This window comes from Mugil cephalus, chromosome 14 (genome assembly GCF_022458985.1).
Source record: "Mugil cephalus isolate CIBA_MC_2020 chromosome 14, CIBA_Mcephalus_1.1, whole genome shotgun sequence".
Classification (NCBI taxonomy): Eukaryota; Metazoa; Chordata; class Actinopteri; order Mugiliformes; family Mugilidae; genus Mugil; species Mugil cephalus.
Genome location: NC_061783.1, coordinates 21,931,787 through 21,954,468, shown reverse-complemented (window position 1 = coordinate 21,954,468; position 22,682 = coordinate 21,931,787). Strand labels below are relative to the sequence as shown.

Sequence of the window (22,682 nt, the reverse complement as noted above, 5' to 3'; positions counted from 1 at the left end):
ACATGACAAATTATTTCATAAATATCATTTATCATAAATTCATCATCCACCACGCATCCAAACAAAACTCCCATTATTGCATACAGGGTAAAAATAAATCTCGCAGCACAGAAACATAATTTGTCTATAAAGAAATATTATTCAAAAAACAATTTTACAAACAAGAAATAATAAATAACGAGGATGATTGTGTTTCATTTGGAGATGCTGATTACTGTGCCTCCTCTAATACACAAGGCTCAATCACAGGAGGCTTCAATGAAGCCGCCAGGCCTTCAGGAGGTGTAATTGCAGGATCCGGACACTCAGCTAAAAGGACCACTGAAAACATTATTGACAAACGCACAAAAAAACTACTTCTCATTTTACAAGATTTCTCAGCAATCAGCAATTTGTGATTTAAGTACGGTACAAATATAATAAATACAGACTTATAGACAAGAAAGCCACAATAAGACTAATTAACAATCATTAAACAGTTTGAATTAACTTCATTTGACCCTGAATAGTTAGAAGCATCTACCTCACAGTAAACTTCAATAATAAATAAAGGACCCTCTTTCATTTACTCCTACACTTCTGACTGATTGATTGCTCCAAACCAGTTTCTTACAAACCAGTTCGCTTAAAGTGCAATAAAATGTAAACAAACAAACACACAGTTCTGTAAAATCACACACATGTGGAACATCTTTGGTTTATGCTGAAATTGAACCGTCGAGGCTGAATTCGTCAAACATTTCCGAGCCGTACTGGGAGCCGTAGGTTGAGTCCACTATGGAGCTGGTGTCGTCCTGAGAAGCAGACAGCATGAATATTAGCTCATATGGACATCACAAAACCTTCTTATTGCATAAAATGTTTTAAAGGAACAATCCAAACCATTTGCATGTATTACTGAGGGACCTGTACGACCATTGTAGCATATTCTTTTGTAGCATTTGAAGGCCTAAATGATCAGCTCTACAGAGTGTTGTTAGATGGTCTAGCAGGATATCTATGAAGCTAAATGTCCCTTCTCCAAAGAGAAACCTTTTGGATTACCAAGCTCAAGGCAACTTCTCTACTTGACCTTAATGAGGAATGTGATATTTCCCCTTTTCTTTGAAGCATGGACATTTAACTGAGCTCCACCTTCCCCTTTTCTTTCTCTTTAGTAATATGTCCTTTTGTCAATGTGCTTTTAATTAATTGGGATTTGGTAACCTACTAGCTGTTAGTCACATGGTGTGTGACATAATAGGAAGGCTCCACCCACTAAGCACCTGCTGATGATCTTTTTAACCTTTGTCCTCCTTCCTGTTGCTATGTCCTGGTGAAGGCCAATATAGCCACATCACGTAGGCCCCTGTGCTTTTAACCTGTTTCGCCATGCTTCAATAAATAAAACATCACTCAAACAAACTGTCTGTCCGTTCCTTCTCTATGGCTATATGTTTACTGTTTATTTGTTTCTGCGCTGAATGATTTGGATTGTGGTTCTAATTTTACACAGTGGGTGGTTTGGACAAATTTAACAAGGTTTGGATGCCTTTTCTGACTTATTTTGTCAGACGGTATGTTGCTGATCAGGGATGAAGCCTAAAGCGTCATGGCCCAGCAGTAAAGTTTACAAACTGACTAGTCTACTTGTCCGTACAACCCCTGGTAGTCTAGTAATAGTGGTAGACACATAAGAAGCTGGTGAATGATATTAATGAATACCTTTAGTTTCGACTTCTCATTGGGTTTCTGCTCTTTGGGCTCAGTGTCCAAAAAGGCAACGTAATGGATGAGCGTGTAGATTCTGGAGGAGCATAAAACACTAGCATTAGATTTTTTTTTCTTCCGTCAAACATCACAAACATCCATACAGAAAATGACATTAGGGATTACCTGTGGTAGAACATGGCAATGAACTGGAGCAGAACCGATAGTCCGAATCCCAGAATGAACATGAAGCCGATGGGTTCGATTGGGATGGACTCGTTGGTTACTGTCAGATTGAGGCTAACCTTCGGGATGTCAATGGAGAAGACCTTGAAGGCCTGCAGGGTGAACGTTGCCACCAGCCACATGGCGTTCAACGTGAAGAAGGCAAAGTTGATCTGTGTAGTGTGAGGAAGAGATTATTAATGTAGGATTTAGGATTAACAAAGATTTTTTCTGTTGGGGATGGAACCCAGTTTACCTTGTTCCTCAGCTGTTTCAGGTCACTTTTGATCTTCTTCTGCCTCTCTTTGTCATCAGGTAGAGGCAGCAGGTATTTTTCCTGCAGCTCTTTCCAGAAAACCTCCTCGTTCTGCAGGGAAACAGTATTTTATATTTAAGGCTGCTGTATTAGGAAAGTCACCGTATCAGTTTGAGTTCAGCCAGAGATAAAGCCACTGGGGCAAGGAGCATGGTTAGTATCTGGTGAGTAAGCACTAAATCTGCTGCAAATGATCTAAACGTCAGAAATACTGATGATTCAGAAAGAGGCATACACACCTCGTCGAGAGACTCCTCCTCCAGTTGCATGTCAGTGGACAAATCCTGTAGTTGTACAACCCAATCTGGAGAAAAGAGCAAGGCAGGGAAATATTAGCTATCTAGCATCGCATTGAGGAAAAAACAAGGAAATCTTGGCCAAAGACTTACCTTGATTGGACTCGGAAGCAGGTGGCATGAGCCTGAAAGACAATGAGAAAATTCAATCTATGCTCTTTGACTCACACTTTGCATTTCAAATTGACTGTAAGTGTTAGAAATGTACCCTTGTTCTGGATTGGGGGAGTCATCCACAATAGTGTTTAGAGGTTGAGGATCAGAGTCGGTGGACCCTAGGATCCTGTTCTCCTGGCTGTTAGCTGGCTCTTCGGTTTGTGATTTACGGTCGGACTTTTTGCAACATTTGAACCATGAGAAGAAGCTTTGGAAGAAGCTTTTGGCTGCGTGGTTAAAAAAATAGCTTCAGTTAAATTCAGAACAAAGAATAACACTGTTCAGGTACATCCAAATAAAGAAAGAACAAGCAAAAAAGAAGAAAGACAGTCAACTGGAGTTCTTTGAAGATGTTTAAGTCAGGTAGGTTTTTGGGTTTTTGGGAAAATCTGTGTGTGTTGCTCATCATGCACATTAAATGCACATTATTAACATTAGTGATACCACAGAATTCCTTTCTGATCTGATAGTGACTTGGTATCAGAAGTACTGATATGTCAGTAAACCTGATATTTACCAATTACAGGGAGAAAATCTCTTCTTTATTCAATTAATGGTACTCTCATGTTCAGAAAAGGGTTTCCAGTTTGACCTAGATGGCTCCCTGTTCTCCTTCTTTATGTGATCTACCTTCTCAGGCTAAAATATAGATTTTGTTGTCCACAATGGAGTGTCCTGCTTAGCCCTTTTGCTAAGTATCTCCTCATTTTAGATGGGCAACAGCCACAGGTGCTCTTGTTTTAAAGTCACTAGTCTTTTAGGAAATTCATGGCAATGAAAAAGTCTGGTATCTACCTTTTTCTGATGTTTTCTGCGGTGGAGTAGCTGCAGCTGCAGCAGCAGACCCGGGAGCAGGTTTTGTCTCCCTGGTGCCCCAAGAGACATTGTCCATGTTGACCATGGAGTAGATGGTGAGCAGGAGATAGGCGCTGGGGATGCAGATGATGTACAGAAAGCCGTAGAACACGAGGTTACTTTCCTGAGGATGCATTATTGCGGTGATGATGTAGATCATGGCCATGGCGATCACAAAAAGGCTGCTGGGTGTCAGGATGGTTCTGCTCTCCACCATTGAGCCTAAGGGAGGAGAAGAGGGGGCAAACAGGTTTAAGCATCTCAACATAAACGTCTGCAAAAAGTTTTACCTGTAAAGATGACCATGACTTACCGATGAGGGTCATTGACACGACCAACATGAGGAAAGCATAAAAGACGCTCATCATAGCTGCTATTGTGATCTGAGTGTCGGACTTGAGCTTGAAGCAAAGAGCCAGGTAGATGGCGGGAGGTATTGTAGCAATGACCAGGGTCGCACTAGAGCTGATGTCGAGGAGGAAGGACAAACTACCTGCAGGTTGCAATACACAGAGAAGTTAATGTGTTGAATTTAATTTGAATGAAGTGAACCTTGGAACATGAAAAGTAACAAACTACTAACCTGCAACCAGGAGGCAGATAGTGGCAGGTGCCAGAATGGCCGAGAAGATGGCAAACATCTGATAGAACATGAACGGTTTGGACATGGACGGGTTCCTTTTGGAGATGATGTTGGAGGAACCCAGAAGATCCACCACGTTGGCCATGGTGGACGGTCCCCATCGTCGGCGCTGGAGAAGATTATCACATTAGCATCTTCTGAGTACACAAAGCAACATTTATCAATTGATGTTGCTGGCTAGCTAATGTTCTCACCTGGTTGTAGAGTTCTTTGAAGTCCTCTGGGGCATTGGTGTAGGCGTCAGATGCCGCATTGTACTCCACTCTCCAGCCCTGCTTCAACAGAAGTGTGCACAGCCAACGGTCTTCACCTGCAAGTAAGAGAACATGTATTTATTGATATGTGTTCTTATTAAAGATAGAAGAAGTATTCTTAAAAAGCATATTCAAACAACTTTCGTCACCTTGGTCGTACTGAATGTAGTGGCCGGCCTCCATGGACTTTGTGGAGTATTTCCTCATCACGTTGTCGTCCATTAGCGCCTCTGCTCTGAACAGACTGAAGCAGCCCGGGCTGCAGAGTACACATCCGAACACATGCTCCGCAGTCTTCTGCAGCCAGTGGCTCACGGCATACTCGAACTTCTGGAACCACACGGCAGGACCTGCATAGATGGAAATGCACCAGTTATCTCATAATCTTGTCTTTCATAACATCCTTTTCCTGTTTCTGTTTGACTCGTTTCTTAAACCCCACCCTCCACATTCCAACCTATTCTTCTCTTCCTCCTCCACCTTTTGTTACAGGAACCAGGAACCTAGGAATTACGGGAATTCTTGGGTTCCTCTGCCACTGTCAGTTATTTAACTCCTTTCCACTTCTGTTCATCCCATCCCCTCTACAATTTTCACCTATTTTCATCCCATCCCTTCAAGTCTTTTCATTCCTTCCCCTTTCATCATTTTCATCCCACTCCCAAGGGTCAAGAGGATGGGATGCAGGTTGAGGGCCCTATGGCTGATCCTGTGTAACAACCAGAGACCCAACAGGCTCTCATCAAGTCCCTTTCTGCAATAAAACCATAAAATAATGCATCCAGTCTATTTGTTTGTAATCTGCCGCTGCATTTAAGACTTCAGTTTCAAACTCACTATATTATCAATATTCCTTTTCGTCTTTGACATCTGAACTAACCTGATCCAGTTGGGTGAATCCTTCCGCATGCTGCCCCAACACGAGGGTACATTTTCAGGCGGTCGATGAGCAGCATCACGGCAGCAGGCTGGAAGTCTGTGTCCCCGTCCAACGCCAGCAGGTAGGTGTTGTGCTTCTCTTTCTGGAGAAAACAGGCAAAGTTTTCTTTGTTTTTAAAAATTCATCACAGTCTTCTATGCTCAGAGGGTGATGCCTCTCTCATCTCACCTGGATCTCCTCTTTCAGTTTCTTCTCGTCTTCACTGTTCTGCCAGCGAGCGTAATACTTGGTCATGAGTTTCCAGCCAAAAAGGTAGTAAAGGTACATGACCTGCAAAAAAATAAATGACAATAAGCAAAACCCAATATCTATTAAATTAATGGAACAACACCAAGCCCCATTACATTATTTAAACCTAATCCCGTTATCTATCTACCAATAAACTTCTTTGCATCAATTAAGGCGTGGTATCTGTTAGCGAATATGGTCTACGCTTCCTAATTTTCCTACCTGGGACCACCTCTTCTTGTGTCGGATGAGCTCTTTGTCCTTGTAGTGAACCACGATGTTGTTTCCGTGAGGCATGGTGATGATTAGACGCCCTCCGTACGGCGTCCTTATGATCTTCTGATCGGGGAGTTGCTGCTGGTTTCTGAAGAACTTTGCGTCAATGTTCTTGAAGATGCTGATGGCAGAGAATGGTAGTAAATTGCATAGCCAGAACAAAAAAAAACGATTTATTTCTCCACCTACTACAAACATTGATCCTTACCCGTAAACCTCTGTGATGATCTTAACAAGATTCTCAGCATATTCGTTGAGGTGACGCTCCCGACAGCCTTCAACTTGCATGAAAGCATCGTCAAAGTAGATGTGGGCTTCAAAGGTGAAATCATTGAACTTTGCCTCATTCTTCGGTCTGTACCTGTCCAGTCTGCAGACATCCAAAAAAACACAATGAGGAAATCAACTTTGAGAAAGTAAATTTTGGGAATAGTTAGAAGTGTTCTAGATTCACTGGGTCAAGAGCAATTCAAGAAACTGAATGATGTGGAAGTTCAGACCACAAAATAAAAGCCATATTTCTGAAAGTTTCTATTGAAAGGTGTTTTAATTCTCAATTTGAAGAAGATGGACTTCAAATGAACTGGTCACATGACCCCCTGTGTCATCCCCAGTGACGTTGGTGATGGAGAATGCACTTATAAATCTTTATATCAATGTGTCTGAAAAACCACCTCATGAGAGCGTAAAAGCGCTTTAGCTTTAGATATTTGAGAGGTTTTCCGAATGGAGGCGTTCCCATTACCAGTTTTTTATTTCCATATTTTTATATTTGGTGCATTTCTAGTGGTAATTGAAATGCTGCAAATGTAACTCACCTAAAGATTGAGATGAGAATGTTCATCATCTCGTCGTAGGTCTCGTGCCACATGGTCGCACACAGGTACAGCATCACCTTTTCAGATTCCTTGAAACTTGAAAGTTGGAAATTTGAGACATTAGATTATGTATTTGCACACCTCCAAAGATGACCAGTTCTGACCATGCACCACTTACTTCTTCTTCCTCCGGCCCTTGGTCTGGATGTCGTAGCGGGTGTTGAGGAGCAGGGACTGCTCGATGAAGGTTCCCTCGTACAAACGCCTGATGAACAGATCCTGGGTCCTCTGGATACGATTCACATTTAGATTCCAGAGATGGAGTGTGGCCAACACAAGACCAATCCACCAGGATGTGGCTGAAGCTGAGGGAAGATTAAGGTAAAACATTTTGAGCCTGAGAACACTGCACTGTTATGAATCATATCATATCAAACGATATGAATCATACCACAGAGTGCTGTGGCTGTGGCTGGACTCTGACACGTGAATGACAAATAATTAACTTTACTAATGTGCATCAGATTTATAATTTGTGCGTTATTACCTGTCAGTAAGCTGATGTCAGTTACGGTGTAAAATCCCAGAGAGCACAGAGTATCTGTAACATCCAGAACCAGGTCTCGAAACACTCCATTCTCTATTTCCCTTGTTCCATTCACGACTACATTACAGTAGTCTGAGAGGTTGATGCTTGAGGTCCCGTTCATGCTTATTCTGTAGTCCTGATAGGAGACGAAGACTGGGGTGATGAACAGAACCATGACAGCCAGAGTGGCCAGGTACAACGGCAGGATGAAGCAGCGTCGCAGGGCGTGCATCTTACAGGCTGCCAAAGCAAACCAGTGGCAGAGTGCAGACGAGATAAGCTGGACTCCAATGATTATCTCTAAAATCCTCGTCTCACGGCGTGGGATTTCGGTAACGATGTTCCAGTCCAGGCCGTCCAGAGGGACAAAGGCCCCGAGCACGATGGCAGTCACCACGATCCTGAGCAGGCTGGAGAGGATGTGCAGCAGGTTCTGGCATTTTGTCACGTCTTCGATCAGGTCCCTGAGGAATTTGGAGCTTCTGCTCTTGCTGATCAGCCTCAAGTAGTTTTCCCACCAGTTAAAAGACACCAGGATGGACCCACCAACAGCCAGACCCACCCAAGTGCTCATCTTGACGTCTGTAGGGTCTTTCAATGTGTACAAGGTGATGAACAGGACGTAGCCGAGAAAAATGAGGACGATGGCGATGATGGAGGGCAGTATGAAGCAGTTCTTTTGCTTGGAGGTGCACTGAGTCACCACCTGTAGGAGTGCAGAGAGGACTGCTACGCTGTTCAGTATCGTCACATTTGTGACAATGTCCAAGTGAGGCATCGCCACGATGGTGAGAATCGCTGCACCCGTCGACACCAGGAACTCAAAGAACAGAACCTGAGGAATACGATAGGAAATAGTAAAGATGAAAACCCTGAGGCTACCTGATACTTGTCATAGGCAACACTAAAAGAAGAATAGAAGGTTGGGGAATGTTGACTCGTGTCTTACGAGGGCAGCGGTTGATTTCCTCGGCAACTTGGATGTTTTGTAGCATGCTTTCCAGAAGCTTTTGAGCAACAGGAGGACGCTGGAGGCAATGAGAGCGCAGCCGATACATAGCAGAGCGGCGGGTTTCTCCTTGGCCGGGAGCGTCTTTGTATCTCTGTTGGCCAAGGTGACGAGGAGGAGGAATGCCGTCTAAAAAAGAGAAGGCATAATGCACTGAGGAAAATCTGCAGTAGCCCTCTAAACAATTACAACAATAAATTACTTAAAATAGGGACCAAAATGTGATGCAGGAATCTAATCCCAAATCATCACAACAGATGCTGCAGCTTCTATTGAAACATTATTACTTTAAAGAGCAAACCTTGCTGCATAGCGCCGATCCAAACACAATCACAGCCACCACTAACAAAGTGATGAACTTCAGCAGTTTGATCAATTTCCACGGTGTCTGTTCATCTTCAATGATTGGGACCTCTCGGCAGGTATCCCACGGCCGCCTGAGTGAACAAGTGTCAAAGGAAAATAAGAAAAAAAAATTAAAAAATAAATAAAAGCTAAAAAAATGCTTATAGTGTTTTTTTGCCAGCACATACTAAAAATTATTTGAAAATACTGTAAAAATTAAAAGAAAATAAATAAAAAATGTAATAATAATAAAAAATAATATTTTATTCTTTTATAATATAATGATCCTAATAATAATAATAAATCATAATAAACATGATAATAAAACAAGTCATTCTGTAAGGCTTGTACTTACTTTGGCATATCTCTGTCTCCCTCCATGGTGCTCAGGGAAAATGGTCAATCTCCTTAATTGGACAGAGTATTATACGCGGCCTGTATGAGTCATAGGAGCTCGAGGCCACTCCCATCGTCTGAGCAGCTGCAGGTGAGTTGGCATGTTAACGGCGATAACACTGACGTTCAGATGCCAAGGTGTTTGAAAACCATTAAGGAAGAAGGGACTGCTTCGTGACTGTCCCTGGCCTAAACTTAAAACACATTTCTGATGTAAAGAATCACAAATACTATTTCCTTAAAATCAAAGTGAGAAAAAGTCTTCTCAGTAAAGTTCATTTTGAAAGTGTGGTTTTGAATGTTTTTTTTTTTTGCTTTTTTTTTTTTTGCCTTTCTTTGTGTGTTTTTGTTTTTTTTTTATACCAAAAGTTACTAGGTTTAATCTTTGAGATTGTATGAGCATGCATCAAAGTGCATTTTGTGTCTGAACAAAAGAGTTCAATATAAAGAACAAATGTCCTCGTGCCGGGAGAGTTTTCTAGATGTGTTACCCACCTCTACACCTCTGTTTTTGGCGTGTGCTTAATCACGTTAACCAGCCACGCCTGAGCAGATTGTGAATTAAGGGCGTTGTTGAAGAGGCCTGCAACGACCTTTTCATCGGCAGGGACTCACCATGTCTCACCTGTTGACTTTCTGTATTATTATTAATAATGAAATAGAAATACCTCATGTATTTGTACATTAAGCAACCCCAACCCACAACCCTTAACCCTAACCCTAGTTCTACCTCCCACACATCATGCGTCACGTTCTCTTGTTTTTATCATGTAAACTAAATGCACGCTTCATCCAGATTAATTCATCTCCGTCCTTCTGCACCTCTCTTCTTGTCCTTTTCTTTTTTCACAGTCTTTACCTGTTGGGATGGATCCCCCACATATGAGCTGATGCAAGTTTTTCTTGCATTTGGTCTGAAAGTTTCAGAGCTTCTGGAAAGCATTGGTAGAAATCAAGCCAAATGCAACGATTCAAGTGTCTTTAGCTGATTTGGATTGTTATTGATGCTGTTTATGCAAAATTTAAGTGAGCGTTTCTGAGCTTTTCTGAGTTTATGCAACTTTTTCCTTGTCTCTGTTTCCCGGTCACATTCTATGAAACTCTTGAGAACCTGCATATCTCTGCCCTGGCCTTTATGAAAGGTTTTAGCTATTTGTTTGGAATGAGAAGGAAGTTGCAATCTGCAATCAATCTGCTCTGAAAGTATACACCCAAAAGCTGGCTGGCATAAATACAAGGAAGGAGGCGTAAAACTAAATCGAAACATGACTAACCCTGAGTAATCGCCCTTTGATGCAGGTATTTCTGACATGAATACAAGATAAGCTTACATCTCGAGGGGGTTATGTAAGATACCGCAGTTTTATTATGTTTCCTTCAGCAGAAAATTATTGAGTATTTCTCGTAGAAAGTGGCAAAGTGCCAGTTATTTTGTGCTCCCTTTTGCATTTTACAGAAGACTGCTGATGGCTGCACAAATGCCCATGTAGTCCATTTTCTCTGACAGGCCTTGCGTGCAAATTTTGAGTGAGTCAAGGAGTTGGGGTTAAGGCCAAGAAAAAGTTCCACCTCATACAAGCGTAGAAGGTCTGGGAAGAAATCTGGCTGACTCAGAATCTTGCAAGGTTGCTGCTCAAACAATGCAATGTTTTAGACATTATAGGTTGTAGGCTATGCTTTGCAAATGTATAACAAAGCTACTAACAGCTACTTTTAGCAGGAGGCTAGGAAGCTAGTAGGCGTTACTATTAGCTGAATGCTACAAAGATAGAAAGAGCTACCTTTAATTGGAGGCTAGGAAACTAAGAATAGAATAGAATAGAATAGAATAGAATAGAATAGAATAGAATAGAATAGAATAGAATAGAATAGAAAAGAATAGAATAGAAGTCTAGAAGTCTAGAATAGAAAAATACTTTATTCATCCCCGGGTGGAAATTCAAGTGTCCAGTAGCTTGTCCACAAACATACACAGACATCAACATAACACACCAACAAAATCACCAGAATCTACAGTGCAAGAAAATACGTAGATATGTGTGGAAGTATATATATATATATGTATGGGCTGTACTAGCATGTTAATATGAATTACTGTGTGAAAACTATGTACAGTTGAACAATTTACAAATTAGGAATAACTACTATTAGCAGGGACATTAGGAAGCTAGTGGGATATACTTTTAGTTGGAGGCTAGGAAGTTGTGAAGAGCTACTATTAGATTGAGGTTAGGAAGTGAGGAAGAGTTACTGTTAGCTGGAGGCAAGGAGGCTAGTAAAAAAAAATACCATGAGCTGGAGGCTAGAAATTTGTGAATATCTACGACCATCTGGAGGCTAGTAGGAACTACTATCGATTGGAGACTAGGAGGCTAGGATGAATACAATCATCTAGAGGCTAGTAGGCTAGAAAGAACTACTCCGCTGGAGTCTAGGCTAGTAAAAATTACTATCATCTGGAGGCTAGTACGAATTGCTATCTTCAGGAGGCTAGGGGGCTAGTAAGAACTGCTGTCTTCTGGAGGTTAGGAGGCTAGTAAGAACTGCTGTCTTCTGGAGGTTAGGAGGCTAGTAAGAACTGCTGTCTTCTGGAGGCTAGTGAGAACTGTTATCATTTGGAAGCTAGGAGGCTAGTGATAGGTGGCTACCCTTTCTGACCTTTGTCAGAACCAGACCGTAACTGAAGCTCCAGGCTCTTGCATCTGTAGGTTTTTGATTTGACTACACTTAAAAGACATTTCCAAGTGGATAATTGCAGGGATTAGAATTTAAACATTTCCCAGATTTACATAGTTTACTGTCTGTTTTCAATTCTGGTTCTGTTGGTTTTGACTGATTACCTGAATCTCTAAGGAAATTTCTTGAAGTGATTCTGTTCCACTATGTGATGACAGGTGAGCGTAAGAATGAAGGAATGTGAAGGAATCCATCGCCTGCTTTCTTCTTGCTGCTAACTGATGCTACACATTCAGACCTGTTAATTCTCTTCCTCATTGCAGCAAAACAAAACAAAGAAAACAACAAAAAAAATCTCTTGAATGTCAAGAATGTGATCATGAGGATATGTGTAATTAATATCACTCAGATGTGACACATTACACATTAATCTAGGAGGAATTAAAAGTCATGAAGGGGGAAATCCAGCAGTTAGTTCGTTATGATTAGTTAACTCAAAATGAATTTGAGAGAAGCATGGCTTAAAGCAAAAAGATGTAACTGCCGTTCTCTGGAAGGTGACGAGTGTCAACCAGCTGAGTTTCACTCACTCATCCAGCTGCACCTTAAAAACTCTAATGAGCAATGAGAGGTGCTTTGTCTCAGCAGTTAGACTACTGTTAAAATGTATTTGTTTTATTTTTATACACACATACATATACACATGCACTCACTGGCCACTTTATTAGGTACACCTTGCTAGTAAAAGGTTGGACTCTTTTACCTTCAGAACTGCCTTAATTCTTTGTGTCAGACTTTCAACAAGGTGTTGGAAACATTGATCAGAGATTTTGGTCCATATTGACACAGTCGCTCCACATCTATGATGACAATCTACCGTTTGACCACATCCTAAAGGTTCCTCTATCTATTGGATTGAGATCTGGTGACTGTGGAGGTCACTGGAGCACAATGAACTCATTGTCATGTTCCAGAAACCAGTTTGAGATGATATGAGCTTTGTGACATGGTGCATTATCCTGCTGGAAGTAGCCGTCAGAAGATGGTCCACTGTGGTCATAAAGGGATGGACATGGTCAGCAACAATACTCAGGTAGACTGTGGCATTTAAACCATGACCCCTTACATCGTACATTTTACAGTCCACAGATGTTACGGACACGCAAAGGAAGGAAACATTACTTGGCTATGTTGCATTACCATTATGTTACAAACATTACTTGGCAATCTTGCATTGACGTCACTAGATGCATTTAGCAAACAGGTCCACACGCCCTGGGAGCTATGACAGTGGAGGGTATTTAATTATACAGAGCAATTATTTTCAGTGGAAACGTTGCTATAGACAGCTAGTAAGTAACCTTGTAACCTTTGAGCAATGCACATACTTAACAAACCCACAAATGGAAAGAGGGATAAGAAGAGGATCAAATACAAGAGTTTATGCCAAATTCTGACCCTAACATCCAAATGACGGGACCCATCAGACCAGGAAACATTTTTCCAGTCTTCTATTGTCCAGTGTTAATGAGCCTGTGTGAACTGTAGTCTCAGTTTCCTGGTCTTAGCTGACAGGAGTGGCCCCCGGTGTGGTCTTCTGCTGCTGTAGCCCATCTTCTTCAAGGTTGGACGTGTTGTGCGTTCAGAGATGGTATTCTGCATTCCTTGGTTGTAACCAGTGGTTTTTTGAGTTCCTGTTGCCTTTCTATCATCTCCAACCAGTCTGCCCATTCTCCTCTGACCTCTCACATCAACAACTGCTGCTCACTGGATATTTTCTCTTTTTCAGACCATTCTCTTTTAAACCCTAGAGATGGTTGTGTGTGAAAATCCCAGTAGATCAGCAGGTTCTGAAATACTCAGACCAACAACCAGACCACGTCTCAAGTCTCTTAAATCCCCTTTCTCCTCTGTTCTGATGCTCGGTTTGAACGTCAGCAACTTGTCTTGATCACCTCTACATGAACAAATGCATTGAACTGCAGCCATGTGATTGTCTGATTGGCTATTTGAGTTAACATGCAATTGAACAAGTGTACCTAATAAAGTGGCAAGTGAGTGTATATATATACACACACACAAATATATGTTCAACATAATAATATGAGTTCACTGTTTTCTGTCTTTTTCTAAATTACTTCCTGCTTCTGTTTACTTCTACCGTTAATGTGACGCTCAAAATAAGTTTTTAGAGTGTGTTCTGCTCGGTCATGCAGCACATTTGTTTTTACAAGATTTGACTTGACATACTCTGTGATAACAGGTCAGTGTAAGAATGAAGAACGCCCACGTGACCCAAATATTCCATTGCTGTTTTTCCTCTTGCTGAGGCTCTGCTGCTTTTAACTTGCCAAATATCTTCCTCCTTGCAGCACCACGGTACCAGCATCCTGGAGGACTTCAAAGTTACAAAGGGCCCAATTTAGGATCATGGGTGAACCTGACGAGCAGGACTTACAATACATAATGCAATCAGATAAAGCACGGCTTAAAGAGAAAAGATGTAACTGACTTTCTCCGAAAGGTGATGAGTGTCAACCAGCTGAGTTTCTCTTATCTCATTTCTCACTCATCCAGCTCCACCTTAAAAACTCTAATGAGCAATAAGAGGTGCTTTGTCTCAGCAGTTAGACTGCTGTTAAAATGTTTTTGTTGTATTTTTATACACACACATACATATACACATACATACCTACACTCACTGGCCACTTTATTAGGTACACCTTGCTAGTAAAAGATTGGACTCTTTTTCCTTCAGAACTGCCTTAATTCTTGATGTCAGACTTTCAACAAGGTGTTGGAAACATTCTATCACCGATTTTGGTTCATATTGACATGATAACATCACACAGTCGCTGCGGATTTGTTGGCTCCACATCTATGATAAGAATCTACCGTTCCACCCCATCCCAAAGGTTCCTCTATCTATTGGACTGAGATCTGGTGACTGCAGAGGCCATTGGAGCACAATGAACTCATTGTCATGTTCCAGAAACCGGTTTGAGATGATATGAGCTTTGTGACATGGTGCATTATCCTGCTGGAAGTAGCCGTCAGAAGATGGTCCACTGTGGTCATAAAGGGATGGACATGGTCAGCAACAATACTCAGGTAGACTGTGGCATTTAAACCATGACCCCTTACATCGTACATTTTACAGTCCACAGATGTTACGGACACGCAAAGGAAGGAAACATTACTTGGCTATGTTGCATTACCATTACGTTACAAACATTACTTGGCAACCTTGCAATAACATCACTAGATGCATTTAGCAAACAGGTCCACACGCCCTGGGAGCTATGACAGTGGAGGGTATTTAATTATACAGAGCAATTATTTTCAGTGGAAACGTTGCTATAGACAGCTAGTAAGTAACCTTGTAACCTTTGAGCAATGCACATACTTAACAAACCCACAAATGGAAAGAGGGATAGGAAGAGGATCAAATACTAGAGTTTATGCCAAATTCTGACCCTGACATCTAAATGAAAATGAGTTTTTCCAATCTTCTATTGTCCAGTGTTAATGAGCCTGTGTGAACTGTAGTCTCAGTTTCCTGTTCTTAGCTGACAGGAGTGGCCCCCGGTGTGGTCTTCTGCTGCTGTAGCCCATCTTCTTCAAGGTTGGACGTGTTGTGCGTTCAGAGATGGTATTCTGCATTCCTTGGTTGTAACCAGTGGTTTTTTGAGTTACTTTTGCCTTTCTATCATCTCCAACCAGTCTGCCCATTCTCCTCTGACCTCTCACATCAACAACTGCTGCTCACTGGATATTTTCTCTTTTTCAGACCATTCTCTGTAAAACCCTAGAGATGGTTGTGTGTGAAAATCCCAGTAGATCAGTAGTTTCTGAAACACTCAGACCAACATCCACACCACGTCTCAAGTCTCTTAAATCCCCTTTCTCCTGATGCTCGGTTTGAACGTCAGCAACTTGTCTTGATCACCTCTACATGAACAAATGCATTGAACTGCAGCCATGTGATTGTCTGATTGGCTATTTGAGTTAACAAGCAATTGAACAAGTGTACCTAATAAAGTGGCAAGTGAGTATATATATATATACACACACACAAATATATGTTCAACATAATAATATGAGTTCACTGTTTTCTGTGTTTTTCTAATTTACTTCCTGCTTCTGTTTACTTCTACCGTTAATGTGACGCTCAAAATAAGTTTTTAGAGTGTGTTCTGCTCAGTCATGCAGCACATTTGTTTTTACAAGATTTGACTTGACATACTCTGTGATAACAGGTCAGTGTAAGAATGAAGAACGCCCACGTGACCCAAATATTCCATTGCTGTTTTTCCTCTTGCTGAGGCTCTGCTGCTTTTAACTTGCCAAATATCTTCCTCCTTGCAGCACCACGGTACCAGCATCCTGGAGGACTTCAAAGTTACAAAGGGCCCGATTTAGGATCACGGGTGAACCTGACGAGCAGGACTTTGGATGGTGGAAAGAAGCTGGAGCACCCAGAGAGAACTCTCTCACTCAACACTTAAAATATAAAGCACGGCTTAATTATTACTCATAAAATTCCTCCTCAAAAAGTTTTTTAGGATGTTAGGAATCACTACTATCAACTGTAGGCTAGGAGGCTAGCAAGAGCTACTACCATCTGGAGGCTATGAGGCTAGCAAGAGCTACTACCATCTGGAGGCTAGGAGGCTAGTGAGAACTACTATCAGCTAAAAGCTAGGAAGCTAGTGAGAACTACTACCATTTGGAGGCTAGGAAGCTAGTGAGAACTACTACCATTTGGAGGCTAGGAAGCTAGTGAGAACTACTACCATTTGGAGGCTAGGAGGCTAGCAAGCACTACTCTCATCTGGAGGCTAGTTAGAATTACTTGTAGCTGGATGCTAGGATAGGAGGCTAGGATAGGAAGCTAGGATAGGAGACCTTTGACATGAACCGTAACTGAAGCTCCAGGCTCTTGCATCTGTAGGTTTTTGATTTGACAACACTTAAAAGACATTTCTGAGTCGACTGGACAATTGCAGGGATTAGAATTTAAACATTTCCCAGATTTACATAGTTTACTGTCTGTTTTCAGTTCTGGTTCTGTTGGTTTTGACTTATTAGCTGAATCTCAAAGGAAATTTCTTGAAGTGATTCTGTTCCACTATGTGATGACAGGCGAGCGTAAGAATGAAGGAATGTGAAGGAATCCATCGCCTGCTTTCCTCGTGATGCTACTCATTCAGGCCTGTTAATTCTCTTCATCTTTGTGGCAAAACAAATAAAGTCTCCTGAATGTGAAGCATGTGTGTGCATGACATGTGATGCATGCATATTTGATACAACTCACACTTCACCAGAATCTAGGAGTAATTAAAAGCCACAAAGGGGAAATCCAGCAGTTAATCCAGTCTGTCATCGGATGAGGAAGTAGCCAGAGAGAACTCTGTCACTTTAACACTTCTCTGTCTATTAATTATATAAAACACGGCTTCAAGAGAAAAAGGGTCTAAATATCAACATGATCCTTCTCATTTTCCCCAAAATAAAATAACCTTTTACTAAATTCATTATATCCATTGCCTCAGTGACTCATTCCTTCTCTGGTGGAGTTTGTGACCAGATCCATTTTTTTTTTTTGTGATCACGCAAAAGGAGAGGAAGAACTTTTTTATCCTTAGTTGAAACTTGATTAAAATTATGTAAATCTGCTAATATCCACGTGTCTGGAGTTAGAAGAACAGTTAATATGATTCATAGCCTGAAACCAGATTTATTTTTATTTTATGGCAATTTGAGGTTTCAGAGCTTCTGTAAAAACATCAACTCCTGAACTGTTATTAAAGCTGTAAATATAAAATGTAACCGAGCTTGGTGGTATATAATATTCAGCGTAGTTCACTGACGGATTTTAAATGAAGCTTAAAATACAATTTGTATTTATGTACATAGTACGACAGCGACAAATAATTGACAAATCAATTCATTCATTTCCAATTTATTACATAAACACGGTTGGTTTTCTACAGAAGGTGACGAGCGTCAGCCTGCTCAGTTTCTCTTATTACTCATCTAATTCCCCCTCAGAAACATTCTTCCTCTGAACAATGAGAGCTGCTTTGTCTCAGAAGTTAAACAGTAAAACATACACACAAAACATTTCTGAGCTGACAGTAAACTGGATGTTACACAGTTAAACGCATTTAAATCTTTGCACCACGACTTCAAGCTGCAGGCGTTTTAACCATTTATCCGTAGCCAGTTTTTATGTCTCATCATTATTTATTTCATTTACTATTTACTTATTATTGTTATATTTCCCGTTCCTACCTCAGTGAACGAGGCAACAGCGTTAGACACGATCCACAGCACAGTTACATGTTTATGTTATTTTAGCTCGTTATTCTGACAATGAAAACATGTTTGAATCAACAGTCACAACCTGCAACATGTTTTCACTGTTATTTATTTATTTACACTGTTAAGACGAACATGAATAAACATGTAAATATAAGCGTGAAACATTAAACGTTTGTGGCATATATATATGTGTTTTAGCCTTTTTTGATTTATTAGTTCTTTTAGTTTTACTTTTTTAAGTGTCTCGTTGTTGCACCTCGTGCCGCTCATTTGCGCCTGATGTGCAACACATCATAAAATGTCATAACACCGGATGGTTTCGATTTCTTTGGGGATTTACTTTAAGGTGAAGTCTCTTCTTTGAACCTCGAAGCCTCTAAGCTCCTTTTTACATCACCTTCTTTTTCAATTGTTATTAAGAGTAACCAGAATTAGCTTCTTTCAACACCAGTGTCACACGTCCACTCACGCATAGTGTTAATTGTTAACTACAGCAGGTGTGTACTCCATATTTACACTGTATGTAAATAATGTTTTCAGTTACATAACGCACACTGAATGGACCCAGATGCATTAAAGGGGCTTAAAAGATTTATTAAAAAAAAATAAATAAAAAAAACGTGGATCAACACACCAGGAAACGAGACAGAACGAGTCCTTTTATCAGAAGCAGAAGGTGTTTGTGTTGAACCGCCTCCAACCTTCGAGGCCTCGGGGCCACGAAAGAAACGCATAATGACATAGACAGAAAAAAATGTGGAACCAAAAGAGAAATATGGTCTGAGGGCCAATGAAAGGCTTTGTCACTGCACGTCATCAGTGCGTCATGACTGCGGAACGTTTGTGGCATATATATATATATATATATATATATATATATATATATATATATATATATATATATATATATATATATATATATAAAGTGTTTTAGCCTTTTTTGATTTATTAGTTCTTTTAGTTTTACTTTTTTAAGTGTCTCGTTGTTGCACCTCGTGCCGCTCACTTGCGCTTGATGTGCAACACATCATAAAATGTCATAACACCGGATGGTTTCGATTTCTTTGGGGATTTACTTTAAGGTGAAGTCTCTTCTTTGAACCTCGAAGCCTCTAAGCTCCTTTATACATCACCTTTTTTTTCAATTGTTATTAAGAGTAACCAGAATTAGCTTCTTTCAACCCCAGTGCGCAGTGTCACACGTCCACTCACGCATAGTGTTAATTGTTAACTACAGCAGGTGTGTACTCCATATTTACACTGTATGTAAATAATGTTTTCAGTTACATGACGCACACTGAATGGACCCAGATGAATTAAAGGGGCTTAAAAGATTTATTAAAAAAAAATAAATAAAAAAAACGTGGATCAACACACCAGGAAACGAGACAGAACGAGTCCTTTTATCAGAAGCAGAAGGTGTTTGTGTTGAACCGCCTCCAACCTTCGAGGCCCCGGGGCCACGAAAGAAACGCATAATAACATAGACAGAAAAAAATGTGGAACCAAAAGAGAAATATGGTCTGAGGGCCAATGAAAGGCTTTGTCACTGCGCGTCATCAGTGCGTCGTGACTGCGGAAGTTCTCACGTTGGAGGCACTCGGTAAACAAAGAGCACGGGCTCAAGTAGATCTGGAAAACACACAAAACAAACAAAAAAAAAATAATTATTGTCGTGGTTCTGGCTGCATCAACCGGGAAACTGTGAAGAACCTGGAAATTTTACAGACGGTCTGAATATGTTGCAAATCAGAGAGAATAAGGTCAAAATCAGGAAACACTGTTGCTAAGCAACTGACTAAACAACAGGATCACCTTGGACACTTAGATAAAAAAATAATTACTTTAATGTAAATTTATTTTATTTATATTTATTTATTTTTTTTTTATTTGTGATTTTTAAGACAAATTTGAGATTCTCATCTCAGCCTCATTTTAGTTTCTATTTCGTCTAAAATGTTTCTCCTAAAATTCTCTAGGAGCAAGAGACTTAAAGGAGAAACCTTTCTACAATAAAGTCACCACGATTAAAAACAACCAAAACATTGGTCTAAGTGAGAAATCAGTGAGTGTTTGTGGAGAACTTTTCACTTGTTCTGTCTGAGCTTAGAATGAGATGGAATAGATTGCGTTTATAGAGAGAAACAGGTCTCTGATGTCTCTGCATGAGATCACACACAGAGACACGAAAGATGAGAAACTTTTATAGATTATATATATATAATTATATTAGACTAAATTGAGATTCAGTGCAAGACCGAGAGTTTATTCATTGTTATTATTTCAGTCAGTTTTTAAACACTTTGCAACGAGAAACACAAGTTCCAACAGAAACAATTAATAACTGATCAACGTGGAGGTTTGCTCACATATGTGACTAAAATGTTATTAAATTATTACTTAATGATATTTATCTAAACCACAAATGACTCCATGAAATTCCTTTAGACTCATCTTTCCAGTAGAGTAGAGGAATAATAATAATAATAATAATAATAATAATAAGTAGTAGTAGTATTAGTAGCAGTAGCATTGTTATAATTATTATCCACTGGTGATAATGAATGAATGAGCTCAGTTCCTGTTTCATGGTGTGAATCCAATGAATAAGGTTCATAAATAGAGCTGATAGATAGATAGATAGATAGATAGATAGATAGATAGATAGATAGATAGATAGATAGATAGATAGATAGATAGATAGATAGATAGATGGATGATGCAGGGCCTTCATCACGCATTCCACACTAACCAGTGAGCTGATAGCAGCAGCTTTATTTTAGAGCTGGATGCATCTTTTAACATTAATCACATGAGACTTCGTGCTGTTTGCTGCGTTCTGGAGATGATTGGGTGTTAGTGCCAGCTGTGATGAATAGTTACTTTCTTACGTCCATCCTTATCGGCTGTGTGTGCTTCACACCCAGTCTGCAGGTACAGCGCGTTAGGAAGGTCGCAGGGAAAACGTGGACTGGATCAGGTCCAGACTGGATAAGGACTGAGCTCCACCTACCTGACACTAACCGGACACATTCATGGTCATATTTATTTACATTTATTTATATAATTATTTAAATAAAGTTTAAATGAGGCGCATGTGGCCATCGAAGCTAAACCAGGATCTAGGAGGGAAAAGGGTCCGTGTGTGTTGGAGACTTTGCGTTCAGAAAAAAAAACAAACAAAAAAAAAACAAAACAAACAAAAAACGAGTGGTTGTTTGATTTTGCATTTTTCTTTATCAGGGTCGAGAACGGACAAAAAAAAAAAAAAAAAAAAAAACTTTAAAAACGGTCTATTTTCATCTTCTCACATGTCATTTATGCTCTCGTGGTGCATTTTGCATCACATTGGAAATTTATTCTCTCTTTTTTTTGGCTTTTTTCGTAAAAAAATATTTAAAACTTTGCATTTTCAGACTGGAATTTAAAGTTTGAAAATCCTGCAAATGATTGAAATGTTGGTAGTTTTGAGCAGGTTTGAAGTTGTTTAAGTGGTTTATGCACAAAAAAAAAAAAAAAAGATGCAATCAAATGAATTTTATTGCTAATCTTTGACATAACCAAGACTCCAGTTACCACCAAAGCTCCATCGTCCTACATTTTATTTTATGGAAATTAATTAAGTGTTTGTCTTTTTTTTAATGTAAAAAATAATGAAATAATTTGAATCACTAGACTGACATTTAAATTGTTAAAATCCTGAAAATGATTGAAATGTTGGTAGTTTTCAGCAGGTCTGAAATTGTTTAAGTGATTTATATATATATATATTCTTTTTGCCATAAAACCATACATATAACACATCAAATATAAAGTTATAAGGTCATAAATCTGTCAAAAATATAACAACAACTTAAAAAAAAAAACTAAAAATGTGTCAAACTTGTACCTGAATAATGTTTTATATATAAAGACGTCACAGAATAATAATGAGCTCGGTTACATTGACTTATGTAGAAAGAAAATTGGGTTAAATGCGTTTTATTGTGTCTAAACATCCGTTTACCTTGGCAACAACTCACCTTTACACACACACAAAACAAAACACCACAAAACAACTCACACATATTGTTATCAATTAACACTTATCACTTCATATTCACTGTGTACAGCTTGAAAAAAAAAAAATAGAAACGTTTCAAACTTCTACCTGAAGAGTGTTTTATATATAAAGACATCACAGAATATTAATGATGTTGACTTTTGTTATAAGAAAACTGGGTCAAGTGCATCTAACTACGCATCAGCTACGTCTAAATACCCGTTCACCATGGCAACAACACGCACCGACCACAAATCAGCCCTCTTTGTATTGTTAATTGTTAACTATTACTAGGTGTGCGTTCCAAATGGTGTGATTACTGTTTTCAGTTATAAAGCACGTAAAATAAATAGACCGTGTTGATCTTAAAATGAGTGGAACAACACTTGGGGAAATGAGAGAGATCTCCAACGCTGGGGCTTCCCCCAGGAAGTACCACTATTATCTACAGGCACGAGGAAGGAGAAACTCTCAGACCCAACGGGCAAGAAGCATAAACTCCTTCAGTTTGTGTTTTTATTGTATTTTGCACGTCATTTAAAATATAACTTCATTTCATAATTCACAGCAGGATGTGATTTTAGGAATAAACGTGGCTCCAG

The 22,682-nt window shown here is 39.9% G+C and overlaps 1 protein-coding gene and 1 long non-coding RNA gene across 2 annotated transcripts; both read right to left on the bottom strand.

Annotated features, from left to right (window-relative positions):
* Positions 1 to 698: 698 nt before the first annotated feature.
* On the bottom strand, positions 699 to 9,020 carry LOC125020305 (chitin synthase chs-2-like). Its single transcript, XM_047605656.1, is given in 22 exon segments — positions 699 to 794; positions 1,705 to 1,786; positions 1,876 to 2,087; positions 2,171 to 2,281; positions 2,470 to 2,534; positions 2,620 to 2,651; positions 2,735 to 2,909; positions 3,478 to 3,759; positions 3,851 to 4,030; positions 4,121 to 4,289; positions 4,375 to 4,490; positions 4,584 to 4,784; positions 5,315 to 5,553; positions 5,601 to 5,644; positions 5,825 to 5,999; positions 6,087 to 6,248; positions 6,697 to 6,792; positions 6,875 to 7,061; positions 7,244 to 8,120; positions 8,235 to 8,423; positions 8,596 to 8,731; positions 8,995 to 9,020. Coding segments are annotated over 22 exon segments (3,852 nt in total).
* A 10,339-nt stretch (positions 9,021 to 19,359) lies between these two features.
* LOC125019547 lies at positions 19,360 to 20,928 on the bottom strand. Its single transcript, XR_007114085.1, has 2 exons — positions 20,791 to 20,928; positions 19,360 to 19,670 (listed from the first exon to the last, which is right to left on the bottom strand). It is a non-coding gene; the product is annotated as an uncharacterized LOC125019547 (long non-coding RNA).
* Positions 20,929 to 22,682: the final 1,754 nt, after the last annotated feature.